We start from the raw sequence: 15069 nt of genomic DNA on the forward strand, positions 1-15069 counted from the left end.
ATTGGGTCAACCTGACTGCCAGATTCTCGCCGAGGTGAGAGTCCCTCGCTCAAGAGAGGGAAACAAGTAAAAATACTTGAGATTCTCGCCCATGCGAGCTTGGATCGCTTAAGCGAGAGAATGGCCAATTTGGGCCAACCTGGCTGCCAGATTCTCGCCCAAGCAAGCTTGGCTCGCTTAAGCGAGAGAGGCACGAGTCAGTTTTTTAGAACGAGGGATAGGGGCCAAACCCTTCATTTCCCCTTTAAGAAATTCATGTGAGAAGAGAAAAAACCTCCCCAAGAGCTCTAATGCTTAATTCTTCATAAGACTCGTGCACTCACTAGACATTTGCATGATGAGCCAACAACTGTAAGTACATCTTGGCTCTTAAGCTCTTCACCTCACCTGGTTTCTTCATATCTTTTCCTAATTGTGCATTGTGAAAACTCCCCCTTGCTTTAAACACGTTTAGGTTAGATTAGGAGGTTTTATATGCTACATTGTCTTATTACTTAATCATTGTGTTGTTATTGTAAAGCCATGAGTGTTATCACAAAGGAACCTAGGGTTTCTAAGTGGGAATGCAGGTATTTCATGAACTTGGCACCTGCGTACTTTGATTTGGGTAGGTTTGTATAATGACATTGTTATGGGACTAATTGATTTGTGTTTAATTACGAATTGGTTTGAGTGATTTTGCTGTAATGCATGAGAAAAAAGACTGTGGCTAAAAAAAAACCCCCCTCCTCCAAAGAGAATGTGAGGACTATCTAACTTTGTGCCACCATTGTACTTTGACCGGACCAGATTCACTACAAAAGAAAAGGAGGAGCGATTTACCATACTTCTTAACTAGGTCTTTGTACCAGAGAGGCGAGTCCAACTGGAGACAAATGACTACCCAGTGTTCACTAGACTCCTGGACAGGCAAAAATGGTGGCCATTAGCATCCCCCAATAACAAATTTGATCCTAGTGTGGTTAGAGAATTTTATGCTAACGCATACCCATTGGAGGAGGATGGAGAAATCTTTGAGCAGAAGTCATGGGTCATGGGTCATGGGTCAGACCATCAAGTATGATAGAGACACCATCAATGCCATGTTGAATGAACCTTTTGAGAAGATAGATGGTCATCTTAGTGATTATCAATGGATGTTAGCAGACAACTCAACTGTGGCTCAGAGATTCAGCAATGATGAAACAATTGAGCTTCTTTGTACTCTAGGGAGTTCATTCAGTACCAACAGTGACGGTCGGGCCCAGTGATTTTAGAGGAAGCATATGACTACAATGGCCCAAATATGCATGATGTTTTTGCTACATAACATCATCCCAAACAACCACGTCTCATCTCCCCCCTATTTGATTGTTATCTCATCTACAGTATCTTGAACTTGATTGTGGATTGACATGGAAACCATCATTGCCGATGAAATCTACAAGACTGTGGTAAAAGGGGGCAAGAAAGGGACCACGGGTTTCCCCTCACTGTGTGCTTAGCAGGGAGTGCAAGTCACCGGACTGAGAAGATTAAGCTGTCGATTACTAAATAGTACATCCAGCAAAATTGCAAAGAGGAAGCACCTGTGAGGCAGAATCAGGGTCAGACACACTCATCCCCACACCAACAACCACCACATCATGAGCCTCAGACCTTCACAATGGAGCATAGACTTGATCGGCTTACACTTCACATGGAGCATGTGGAGCTCTAGAATGAGATGTTGATGCAAAGGCAGATCCACCAACAATAGAGTTTACATGCAGCCAACCAGTTTTACTGTCCATGCAACCCATTATGGATGAGCCCTGACGAGTTTACCAAAAGTTTTCCTGGGCCTGGGGTCAAGCTTACCTTTTAGGAGGAGGCAGTATCTTCTGGAGCTGCTGAGGATAATGCTGATGATAATGTTGATGATAATGATGATGATGTTGAAGAGGAAGATGACTATTTGCTCTGATGAGCACTGATTGAACTTCACTGAACTAGTTCTTTTGTTTTAGGTTGCATGTTCGTAGTTTAAGTTGTATGTTTAGGTTGTATGCTTAGGTTGCATGTTTAGGTTGTTTGTTTAGTTGTAATGTATACCGTGTTTCTGTGTTAATCGTGTTTTCATCAAGTCAGTAAGATTGTTGAGTTCAACAAAGTTGTGTCTGGTTTCGAATGAAAATGTGTTTATTTTAGTCCAATTGTGTCTTCTTGTGTATTCATGCGGAAAAAATAAAGAAACCTATGATTGAAAATGATTAAGGTTCTGAGTTTAATTGTTTTCATAATGTGGATGTTGAATCAGACACAGACTAAATAGGTTGAATAATGAGCAGTTTGATCAAAGGAATAGGACCTATAACCTGGTGAGAGAGTGCACCCAAACACAGTTGAAAGTGTCTTTGCTAGATGACATCAATTAACTTTTCCTGATTTTTGGTTGCCATTAAGCAGGGAATAACATGGAGATGAATAAGGCCTAGTCTAGGATAGATAAGCTACAGCTAGAAAGCCAACCCTAAATCATGAATTCAATTCTTTGTAGCCCCTTTGAGCTGAAACTGAATTATTTTTTAAAATCGTGCACCCTAGCCGAAATGAAATACATCAATTCCCATACCTATGGAGAAAGATCATTAGTGCATGTGGTTTTTAATTGTACTTTTGGGCAATGACTGAGCATATGATTTATGTATTTGGGTTGGAAAGTAATTAAAGATTTTCCTTCTTCAAGTTGTGTAAATGTTGAGCATGAGAAAATCAAATGAAAGTAAATTAGGTATGAATCATGCTAAAAAGGCAAGACTCAAAAATAAGGGTCACTTAAGAAGAAGGAGAATCAAATGGTCAAGAAATATGGAAGTGAAGTCCAAGTGAAGGAAATATGAGTATGCACTAATGTTCTACCTCCTTTTTATATCCCAGAAAACCCAAGTTTCTTTGTAGCCAAGCCTCATCACAACCCTGTGTTAAGTCCTTGAGATCTATGGTTGAACTTGTGTACATGGCTTGACTGAAATGAAAGGCAAAGTCAAATTGGTTGAATCTAGCAAAGAAGCGAGTGAAACACTTAACTTGTGAGCATGAGAGAGTTCCTTTCATTGAATTGAGTAGTTATTCTTGCTATTCTTTTTTAAATTGAAATGCGTCTGTATTCTATATCAGTTGACACTTAGCTCACTATGACTGATCATGAAACAGGTTCCTGTGAAAAGTAAGTGATTCAATTTGCATTTTGCCATGATTGGATGAATTTTTTTGAAAAACCACCAGATCCTCTAAATTGAATTGAACTTGGTTACTTTGCTTGAGGACAAGCAAGATTCTAGGTTGGGGGGAGTTTGTTAGGTGCCAAATTGTGCATGAAATGTATATGAATTTGGGGCACTTAATGTGTAGTAAGGATACAAATTATGTATAACTCCTAAGAACTCAGTCTAATTTTATCTTGTTTAGGAATTTACTTATGTTTATGTCAATTGCAGAATAAAAAGGATGAAAAAGAGGAGAAAAAGGAGAAGTTTGGAGTTTGGAACACTGCACCTCTCGCCGAAAAATGAAGACTAACACAACTGATTCTCTGCCTGAACCTCGCCCAAGCTAGGAAGCCTCGTCCAAGCGAGGGAGCCTCGCCCAAGCGAGCTATCCACGATGGAAAATGGTTATCTCTCTCGCTCAAGCAAGAATCTCTAGCTTGAGCGAGATACTAGAAGTTGGAACAGATAAAGGCAGTTACAGACTGAAAATGGGGGGTTATCCAACCATATTCCAAGCTTCACACACAAATTCTAGAGAGGGAAACACGAGATAGGAAGAGAGAAGTCGTGGGAATGACTTTAGATCTATAATTTCTTGTAATTCTCATGATAAGAGCGTTGTAATGGCAAGGATGAGTGGCTAGTTCACCAGTGTTGGGATTGAAATGTAATTTTCTAACTTTTGTACTCCTGGATTCAATTCTTTAATGTATTCAGTTACTTGATTTTGGGAAGTTTATCCCGTGCTTAATGCTTGAATTTACTTGCTACTGAATTCTTGATTTTAGAACCAAGTTTAACTGGGAAGTTAAACTTGATATTGAATATGGTTTCTCTTCCTTGATACATCATTGCTCTAAGAATGGACAATGATGTATTAATTGCTTTTAACATTAAACTTAAGCTAGATAATTAGTTAAATATCCAAGGAATTTGTATTTGAGTAATTATCTAAGGATTTTGTACTCAAGGAATTGATGTAAATGATTTGAAGAAAATGTGCATCAAAGTCTGTAACTTCGCAAGTATTCGGAATTGAATCTAAGGATTGCAATGGAAAGAATGATGAACTTCAATCCCAACTCATTTAAATTCCTAGTTTAACTTTACATTTTTACAACTTTATTTCAAAACCAAACAATTACCAAAATCTCAACTTTTGTATATATATACTCAATCCACTTCTTTAAAAATTAGTATAAATCCATTCTGATCTCTGAGAACGATATCCCGGTATTTACCAAGTTTTGTTACTTGGATGATATGGTTCATTTGCCGTACCAAAAATAACCAACAGACTTCATGTTTGACTGGCCCTTCCTTAGCTTCTAAGTAAGCTTAGATGATGCTTGGAATCTCCCAGCTTTGGTTTCTTCAAGGGAAGGTTTCATTTCTTCCAAGCCAAATTTGCTTAGTCACTACTACGTTTGTCGCATCAAATCCCACGCCTAGTGGGTATGTGTTGGCTTGATCATTTCTTGACTTTTTGCTTTTCTTGGCTTGTTGTTTGACACTTTATCATTCTTTATTCAATGTTTGTATTTTATTGACCTAAAATTCAAAGAGACTTGGAAAAGAAGTGTGGTTATATACAATTTAACTATATATACATTTTATTTAAAAAGTGTGTCATAAGTTAGGTTTTAAGCATGAGTAATCAAGACAAGTGTCATAAAAACTATTGTCAATTAAGAAAAATTTCACACTTATCAAGTGCCCAATATACCCCTATGGCATTTGAGTTGGTGCGACAAATGATTATGTATTGGATGTTTCAAGAGAGAATAATTTTTTTTACGAACATGAGGATTGAGGGTGATCGTTAATCCTTTTACATATATGAGACTTCGTTCAATAATATTTGTCGCGCCCCAATTTTCGGTCGGACATTGGTTATGCGACTGATTTGGAGTCACCTCCACATTTTTGCTATCAAAATGTAAAAAACCCTTTGATGCCAAAATTTTGGAAGGATTGGCCTTTGAACTATAATTATGGACTCGTGAGTCACTTACGGATCGGGGAATGTATTAACACCTTGTCCACCCATTATGAAACAATACCCGCATTAATCGCATAAAACTAAGTATACCCAAAAACTTATTTAATCAAGTGATTATTTATTGGAACAAAAATATATATTTTTATTTTTTGTATCTGACAATAATTCATCTTGCTCATACGTATCTATGGGTGCAATAGAGAAATCAAGACTACATAGTTGTTGGGTAAAAAAATGTTGTATGTTTGGTAGATTTTAATAAATTTTAGTTTTGAATATAGGTTAATAGTTATGAAATATTAATATTTGTTCCAAAGTAAGTTCATTTTGCTCTTACATATCTCTACGTGCAATAGGAAAATCAAGACTACATAGTTTCTGTGTGAAAAATGTTGTGTGTTTGATTGATTTTAATTAACTTTAGTTTTGAATATAAATTAATAGTTATGTAATATTAATATTTGTATCCAAAGTAAGGAAGAAGAGTCAACATTGGTCTAAACCACATTATTCATATAAAGAAAAAGAAGAGGCAGTATTATAACTGCAGACCGCTTTTCACCTCCAATGAGATATGATGAAAGACTCGAATCGAGGACCGCTTTCCATAACTTTAGGATTTAAACTACATGTTTATGCACAGATAAAACATAGAGCTGTGGTTTATCAAAATAAGCTAATAATTTTAAAGTATTAATATTTATATCCAAAGTAAGGAATAAAAGTCAACATTGGTCTAGACCACATTATTCCTATTGAGATAAAAAAGAGGCAGTATTACAACCACACGCATACTGCTTTTCAGCTCAAATGAGATATGAAGAAAGACTTGAGTCGAGGACCACTTTTCAGCTCAAATGAGATATGAAGAAAGACTCGAGTCGAAGACCGCTTTCCTTAACTTTAGGATTTAAACTCTATCTTTATGCACAAATAAAACATAGAAATATAATTTATAAAAATAATAAGTTAATAATTAATATAAAGTAAGGGAGAAGAGTCAACATTGGTAGAGACTGCATTATCCATATTAAGAGAAAGAAAATGTATTATCACAACCGCGAACCACTTTTCAGCTCAAATGAGATATGAAGAAAGATTCGAGTCAATAGCACTTTCATTAACTTTAGGATTTAAAAAGATTTTCAAAATAATTATAAGATTATCTTGTATTGACATGATTATTTTGGAAAAGAATATTTTTTAATATAAACTAAGGGAGAGGAGTCAACATTGGTATAGACTGCATTATCCATATTAAGAGAAAGAAGAGGTATTATCACAACCGCGAACCACTTTTCAGCTCAAATGAGATATGAAGAAAGATTCAAGTCAAAGGCCACTTTCATTAACTTTAGGATTTAAAAAAAATTTCAAAATAATTATAAGATTATCTTGTATTGACATGATTATTTTGGAAAAGAATATTTTTTAATAATGATTAACTCTTAATATTATAAACTTCCATGTATGAGAATATCAATTTAATGGCATTATGGATAATTATAGAACCAATTAATTAATTATGATAGAACTCATTAATTATGAAAAAGATTGTTTTTTATTATTCACAATCACTATGAACATGTTAATGACAATTAAAAGATTTGAATTGGATGATTTTGACAATAAATCAATCTTGAAATTTCTTTTATTATCAAGACAAGTCATAACTTTTTTGGACCATAATTATTGAGATGCAATTTTATAAACTCAACTTAAATCAATCACGTAAAACCACTATGTTGTCATGAAACATAAAATGATATGTAATATAATAAGATAAATATGTTATTGTATGCAAACAAATAACGAATGAATACAAATGCGCAATAATGTACATATAATATATACAAAACAAAAATAAAACAAAAAAATTATAAAATGAAATAAAATAAAAACAAAGAAAGAGAATCATTTTAAAAAAAGAGAGAGAGAACGTGCATAACAAAGGAAAATGGGGTCTTCTTCCCCAAGGACCCACAATGGTCTTCTTCCTCTAGCCCGTGCGGGCTTTGTTTTCTACCAGCATCTTGGCCAGCGCCGGATATGGCGCCGCCTCGCCCAATCTACTTCAGCGGTGACAATAAAAGAATGGAGGAACTCCGCCACTAAGACTTCTATTGTTTCATATAAGATATTGGATCCCTCGTAGGTCGATTCCGCCCATGGGGTTTCATATAAGAAATTGGGTCCCTCACAGGTCGATCTCGACCATGGGGGTTTTAGAGAAGAGATTGCGTCCCTCACAGGTCGATTCTGACCATGGGATTTCAGAAAATACCTCTTGGGTCACGGCTTTGGCTGCCGGTGAGTCCATGGACACATCTGCCGTTTCGAAGTGAGAGTGGTTCCCTCGCAGGTCGATTCCGACCATGCGGTTTCAACCAAAACCTCTTGGGTCACGACTTTAGCTGTATGTGAGACCGTGGACTCTTATGCCATTTTAGAGATGAAATTGGGTCCGACAGGTCGATTCTGACCATGGGTTTAAATTGGCACCTCTTAGTGAGTCTCTGAACTTTAAAGCTCGACTCAGTTATGGTGGATTCAACAGTGGTGAAATTACACAGATATGAAATAATGGTGAAAAATGAATAAATAAAAAAAATAGACCTATTAGTGTTGTTTAGTTGTTGGCTGCCACTTAGATTCTAGACCAGAAGAAAAATAAATAATGTTCTATGTTGGATAGTAACCTTTATAGGATAAGGTTGCTGCTACTTTTTTTTCTTCTTAGGATAAGGTTGTTCAGTGTATCTGTTTAATTAATGATAGATGTTGAGTGTGTTTAAGGCTGATGGTTGTGTTTTAGGTTGATGATTGTGTTTAGATTAGTATTAAGTGGGGCTATTTCCTATTTAATCATGTAAGTATGTTTAATTGCCACCTAGTCTCTAGGTGGGTATTCAGAACTGTCCTTTTTACTTATTATTTATCTGGTAATATTTAAACTATGGTTTGAGTGTTATCTAAGTAAATAACTAGTAAAGATAGAGAATACTAATTTTGTTTGGGGAAGCTGCACAAGAAACAAGGATCTGGGCTGTGGTTCAAAGATACAACTAAAACTAGGTAACCAAAAAATGTGATGGAAAAAGCAAAAAGGTTGTGATTTATAATTGCCTAATGTTGGTTCACTCAAGAATAATCATTTTCACGTTTTGCCTTATCAAGATGAACTTATCTTGAACAATGTAATTCTTTGATTAATAAAGTACAATCTGTAAGGGAACCCGGAAAACTAAGGACCAACCCCATTAACTCAGATAAATTAGTGACAACATGTGCTGTTCATAAAAGTGTGTCATTCTATGTGCTACTTTTTTAATTGATTAAAAAAATTAAATTAAAAATTTAATAACAAAGTATTTTTCTAACTGATATGAAGAAGTGACACATAGAGTGACATATTTTTCGTGACAGAAGATATGTTCACATAAATGATGTGTGATGATCATCAGCCTATTCATGCATAATTATTACATTGATCGAGAACCATAACACTAAAGCATTTGAAAAGTTGTGTAATCAGCTAACTTTTTCAAGTTGGACATGGTATTGGGCCACCAGCCCACTTATTACAAAGCAAGCCCATTTTTATTCAATAATACAAGAAAGAATTTAGACATGTATTGTGCCAAAATATTTTCTTCTCTATATCTAAGAGAAAAGATAAAACAAGAAAGAATTAAATCATATGAGTAATGTCTATTAGCAGAATGGGTAGAGCTCTTGACGGTGGGGAGTCCCAAATTTTCAAGTCCATATGGGGACCCCATATTGAGTTTAGACATGTATTATGCCAAAATATTTTCTTCTCTATATATGTGATGAAGTCGAATGTCGCATTCTCTTCCAACTAAACCACATGTGTTATGCAGCACAATACCAATAGTGTTCAAGCGAATATGAACCTTTTTAATAATTATATGAATAGCTTCAAGGTAGTCACTCCATTATAATCTGGCGATAACCCAACTTTCAAGTCAACTCTAGACCATGTTCAATGGCCAGGAGCTCAACTTGAATAGGAGTACCAACTCTGAAATCACCACTGAATCCATATAACCAAAAGCCATCATGATTGCAAATAGTAACACCTCCTTTAATTGTTTGCTCATGTAGATTACAACTACCATTCATATTAAGAACAACTCTTCCAGATTCCAGACAACACAAATGGACACTCGGCAAGGTTTTATCAGTCGACATAGTATCAATAGCACACCAATCTCTGAAGTCATGGTGAACATTCCGAGAGACATAAGAGATATCCCAGGTTACATTTCTGAAGACTGGCTGGTCTCACCACATCCAGGACCACCAGATGCCTGCTATGAGTTGTCATCCAAGATATGAAGGATTATTTACTCCAAAAGATCTGAGCATTGAATCCTAGACGACACTAAAGAAGAGTTAAGTTCATGTAATCTCTGAAGGCGTGGAGGAGATCTTCAACTGAAGTGTTGCATCTTTCACAGATAGGTGTGACTTTCATTTTTCTCCTAAAATGAAGATGGTTAATAGGTAAAGAATTATGAACAGATAACCAAATAAGAAACTTAATTTTTTCAAGAATAGAATTTCTCCAAAGCCAAGTCCAATGTCAATAAGAAGGAATCTGAATGTCATTACTCTTGAGCCACCAATAACTAGAATTCGTCGTGTAGCAACCATAAGCATTGCCAACCCAACACCAACCGTTAGAGTTAAGAGAGGATGTTAGCACAAGGATGTTAAGAATAAAATCCTTCACTTGGGTTGGAAGTAAGGTGTAAACCATGCTAAAATTCCATGAGAGATCCCTCCAAAAGACCTTCACCCGTAGTTGGGTGTCAGAAATATGGACAAAGTCAACAATATGAGTTTTCCCATACTCATTCAGTTATCATACTAGAGAGGGTGATTACCATCTCCAAGTTGTAAACTGAAGTCAAAAGAACTCACACACAAGAGGTCTGTTGCTTCCTTCATAATGGAATTATACCCTGGAAAACCTTTCTGAGTTAGGGAACAAATGAATGTCTCCAAATCAAGTATCAATTGGGAATAAGAATAACATGTCTCCAAATTTGTGTAACAATCCACTCCAATTCTTGCAACAAAAAAAATTGTAGCACCTTCTCTTGAAATAAACTTATTTTTTATAGCACCTTCTATTGAAATAAGCTTATTTTTTATAGCACCTTCTCTTCTACGACCAAAATGCTTCATTCACTGGCAGAGGCTACTAAAGAAACAAAGTTCAACACACAAACCATAAAATTCACTAAATACACCCATTGAAGAAAAAAATGTCTCCCAATTTATTTATTTTAAGAAATAAAAAATTCAATTTGATAGATCTAAAATGATTGTCAAATTAATCATTTCCTAAATATCTTTTACGAACAGGAGAGTTTTAATTAGGGACTTAACATGCATTTCATATATCTTTCTCTAAGGAACTAAATTGGGAAACACTTTTCTTCCCAAGCAAATAAAAAACAAAAAGCATAAAAGAAAATGAAATTTAGCACAAATCAGTCCATCAACAACATCAATCCATGCATCACTCACAAGCCACAGAGAATAAACTTGGAAGCAGGAAAAACCAAAGCTGTAAAGCAAAAAAGACAAATAGTGAGCAAATAATTAGAACACCAAGTCACTAGTTTCCATTTGATCTCAACACTAGAACTCTTCATCCCCTTCTTCTTATTCCCACATAAAGGCTCCTTAGACAAATCAAAGTTAGCCCCTTTCATCCTCAACTCCTGTATGCACCTTCCCACTGTTCTACTATCACTCTTTTCCCTATGCAACTGGGCCCACACCCTCCAATATCTATCAACCTTCACTTGTGCAAGAACCACAAACACTAGTGATGTGTATAGTGAAACCATTGATGGGACCCACCATTTCTTACAAACACTATTATTGTTGTTATTATTTTGATTGGTATTGGCCCATGAAGTGAAAAGGAGGGTTAAGAAGAAGCCATGGAAGATGAAGAAGAAAGAGCAAAGATGGAAGAGTTCTGATTTTATGGAGTACAATCTTGTTTCCTTGCTTGCTATGTGTTGAGCAAATAGATTCTCTTCTCTTTGCCATAGCTTTAGGAGAAGAAGGTAACCAGGGCTTTCTGATATTTCAGTCAAAGGGTGGTCTTCGATGGCTTCAAACATGGAAGAAGGAGAAGAACACAAGTGACGACGATGGTTTTGATCTACAGGGATTTCTACAATATGGGTGTCTTTTGTTTCAGCCATTGAATGTTGTTACAAAAATAGAATGATTAATTATAAACACTAATAATAATAAGAAACTTTGATGTACAAAAAATAGAAGAGCTTTAGCAAAGAGTGATGATGGGGAGAAATGAAATGAACAGAGAAGAATTTTGAAGAAATAATGAAAAATGTGAAGTTGTTGTTGAGGGAGAACAAGAGCGAAAAAATTGTATAGGCCTCATTTCTAACGGTTCAATGCTCCAACAGTAACATTTGAGTTCTCTTTCATTTTTTTTTTTCTTTTGGGATTTTTCTTGAAACCCCAGCTGATACTGCTGTTACAAAATAGTAGTTGCCTAGCATCTAATTTTATATTTTGTAAATTAAAATTGGAAATAATTTGGAAAATGTTATTAGTACCCTTTTTTTGACAATTAGGGCATCCTTGTCCGCCTTACGCATATCGACATAATGCCCATCAATATTATGATGGGCATGGGCATGCCCGTTTTTATACAGGGCATGAAATATCATGTCATGTTCACCCTAAACATGGGCAGGATGGGTGTGGGGGCTGCCCTAAATTAAAAAAAACTAAAAAATTATTTAGTATATAGAATATTGCAAAATATTATATATTGTCTTTTATTTTTTATTTCACTGCTGAAACATTGCAATATTCATGTTATTATACTTGAGATTATATGGATGCATAATATGACAGTATGATTCAAAACACAAAACATAACACATTGTTTTGCATAAACCAGACATACTATTAATTGGTAGGATATTATATTTTGGAAAATTGCTACATATACTCGAGTGATGAACCATGAATTATTTTTGTCATATTTGGTCCATCAAATTTTTTATTTTAGTATTCATTGATGCACATGGGTTGCCTTGCCCCCCCGTTTGAAATGCCCGTGGACAAAAAGGGCATGTTGGACAGACATTTTAGGGCAGATGAGCATATTATTCATGTCCTGCCTGCCTAAAACATACGGGCAGGCGGGCGAGCCCCATGGGCATGGCCCAAATTGCCAATGATATGTATAAGGCAAGAGAAAGCCATAAAGGTGAGTGTTTGGTGATTTGAAAGGAAGAAATGTAGAGAAGGATGTAGGAAAAATCGTTGTCACGACATAAAAAGATTCTTATTTCTGCTGAAATTTTGCAGATTAGTTTTTATGGGTAAGACTCAACTTAATATCCTCATAAGTTTATATTGCTAACACATTTAGGATTTAGGGTTACTTTGAAAGTTAGATTTAGAGGGAAAAGAAAGATAGACTTATGAGTCTTCTCATAAGTATATTTCATGACTCCCAAACCTTTCATTTCCCTTCCTTCCCCTGCAAGGGTTATGTTCCTACCTGGCGAACCAAAGATCCGCATGCTTGGTCGCCGAGGTAGGTCCTGCGTGCTTGGCCCACCAGAGTTGACCTTGGAGACATCCCCTGACATGCCATCTGTACCTCACCAACCCACCTACCAGCACGACAGACTGATTGCAGAACGACTACCAAACCAACCACAGGCTAAAAGACAAGAGTGGCACAGAGTACGGTCCTAGCAGACCGCCTGACACGGGAAAAGCAACCCCCGACAATACCCTTGGTCAGCCATGTGTTGCACTACCTACCAAGAGCCCAAAGTCAGCTCTCCCCTCTATAAATAGGAGTCTCTACCAACAGGAAGTATCTCAATCTCTTTACTCTCTAACATTACTCACTCTATTACTTTCTACCTTCGTATTCTCATACTCATTAAACACCAAGTTCATACACTGACTTGATCGTCGGAGAACCTTTTCAGGTACCTCCACCGGCGGGTCCAGCTCTTCTACATCATCTTGCTACTTTGACGTCCTTCCTTTTCTCCATCCTCAGCAGCTGATCAACTATTATTCCGCACCTTTGTGTTCTAGGAAAGAACATTGGCGTCGTCTGTGTTCCAACTCACACCATGGTGACTACCAGAAACCGAGCTCTATCTACCAGCCAAGTCGACCCTGCCCCAAGTACTCTTCCCCCACCAATACAACCATCCCATCAAGCCAACCGAAGCCACCATACCACTCCAGAACAACAACCAACCACCCAACACCTCCTCCAGATGCTAGAACGCTAGGAGCGGCTCATCCAGCAGCAGGCCGACATAATACAAGAACTCCGCCAATCCAAAATAAACCCTGAGGATCACTCGGAACGCCCTATTCACGAAAGTAACCGTGAAGAGTCAGCGAGCGAGTCCCGCCCACCATCCCAACCAACCCTGCGCCACTCCTGCGGTGCTAGACATCCTTTTACACCTACCATCATGGCTTACCCATTACCCTCTCACTTCACCCGCCCCACAAACATGGACCAATACGATGGAACGCCGGACCCACAATATCACCTTAACGCCTTCGAGGCTTCTATGTTATTCCATAGGGCGACCGACCCCATCATGTGTAGGGCCTTCCCCCTGACTCTTAAAAAGGCGGCCCTCCAATGGTTCACCTGCCTGGCTCCAAACAGCATCAACACTTGGGGAAATCTAGCTTTAGCCTTCAACACAAGGTTCACGGCAAGCAAGGAGCAACCCAGGTTATCATACACACTGTCTGGCATTCGCCAAGGATCTAATGAATCCATCCGAGCATATCTAGATCGGTTTAATACCGAGGCCATGAAGGTGCACACTCTAAGCCCTGAGGTAGCAGTACATGTCCTCGTTATGGGACTTCAAGAAGGTATTTTCCGCACGGAATTGGCTAAATACACTGATCTTACCATGGAGGACCTCCGCTCCAAAGCCCAACAATTCATTAATCTGGAAGAAACCCACCATATCCACTCCCATACCGAGCCCCAAACACATCACCCCTCACAGGAAACCAAACGGCCAAGACTCCACGACCTACCCCGCGACCTACCCTAACTAACTAAAAAGGCCAAATACTCCACCTATACCCCCCCGAACGCCAGCCGCTCAAGGATTCTGCAAGAGGTCCTCTCCACTCACCTCGTCCAACTTCTACGACCACGCCCTACCAAGCCAGACCCGCAAGACCGATCCAAATACTGTGACTATCACATTATGTTCGACCACTTGACCAATGATTGCACACAGCTCCGTGATACCATCGAAGATCTCATCCAGGCTGGTCATTTACAGTGATTCATTGTGGGCCTGGAGCAACGTCGATGATCCCCACAACATCGTCGACTAGAGCCTTCAAGAAGGCGGTCCCCTCCACAATTTCAACAACGACGCCCTACCCCACGGCCTCAAGCGGATAGGCATCGAACATATAACCGAAGGCCAAGGAGCCCAGTTGATATCAACACTATGTCAGGAGGTTTTGCTGCCGGGGGTACCTCCAGGACCGCCCAGAAGAAATATGTGCGGGAGGTAATGCACGTCGCTGCCAGAAACTCCCAGCAGAGATAGAGCTACAGATCAGCTCCCCCTATTACTTTCAACGACCGCGATTATGAAGGTGTCGTCCGAGGGCACGATGACCCCCTCGTCATCACCGCCAAGCTCAACAACAAGAAGGTTAGCCGCATATTCATCGATCAGGGTAGCTCAGCTGACATTATTTTTCAGGATTTGTTTGAAAAAATGG

General features: G+C 37.9%; 2 protein-coding genes across 2 annotated transcripts; one reads left to right on the forward strand and one right to left on the reverse strand.

The window, feature by feature from the left end:
* Window positions 1-10789: 10789 nt before the first annotated feature.
* On the reverse strand, window positions 10790-11618 carry LOC109338167. Its single transcript, XM_019575322.1, has one exon. The coding sequence runs from the start codon at window positions 11484-11486 to the stop codon at window positions 10791-10793; it is 696 nt and encodes a 231-aa protein (XP_019430867.1). The 5' UTR covers window positions 11487-11618; the 3' UTR covers window position 10790.
* A 2154-nt stretch (window positions 11619-13772) lies between these two features.
* Window positions 13773-14378, forward strand: LOC109338165. The gene has a single exon (XM_019575320.1). It carries the CDS (start codon window positions 13773-13775, stop codon window positions 14376-14378), a length of 606 nt encoding a protein of 201 aa, XP_019430865.1.
* Window positions 14379-15069: the final 691 nt, after the last annotated feature.

Source organism: Lupinus angustifolius, unplaced genomic scaffold, assembly GCF_001865875.1.
Source record: "Lupinus angustifolius cultivar Tanjil unplaced genomic scaffold, LupAngTanjil_v1.0 Scaffold_18_128, whole genome shotgun sequence".
NCBI classification, from domain to species: Eukaryota; Viridiplantae; Streptophyta; class Magnoliopsida; order Fabales; family Fabaceae; genus Lupinus; species Lupinus angustifolius.

What these genes read in the sequence shown, in the direction of transcription:
- LOC109338165 (XM_019575320.1), top strand. Translation starts at nt 13,773, where the DNA reads ATGGCTTACCCATTACCCTCTCACTTCACCCGCCCCACAAACATGGAC.
- LOC109338167 (XM_019575322.1), bottom strand. Translation starts at nt 11,486, where the DNA reads ATGGCTGAAACAAAAGACACCCATATTGTAGAAATCCCTGTAGATCAA.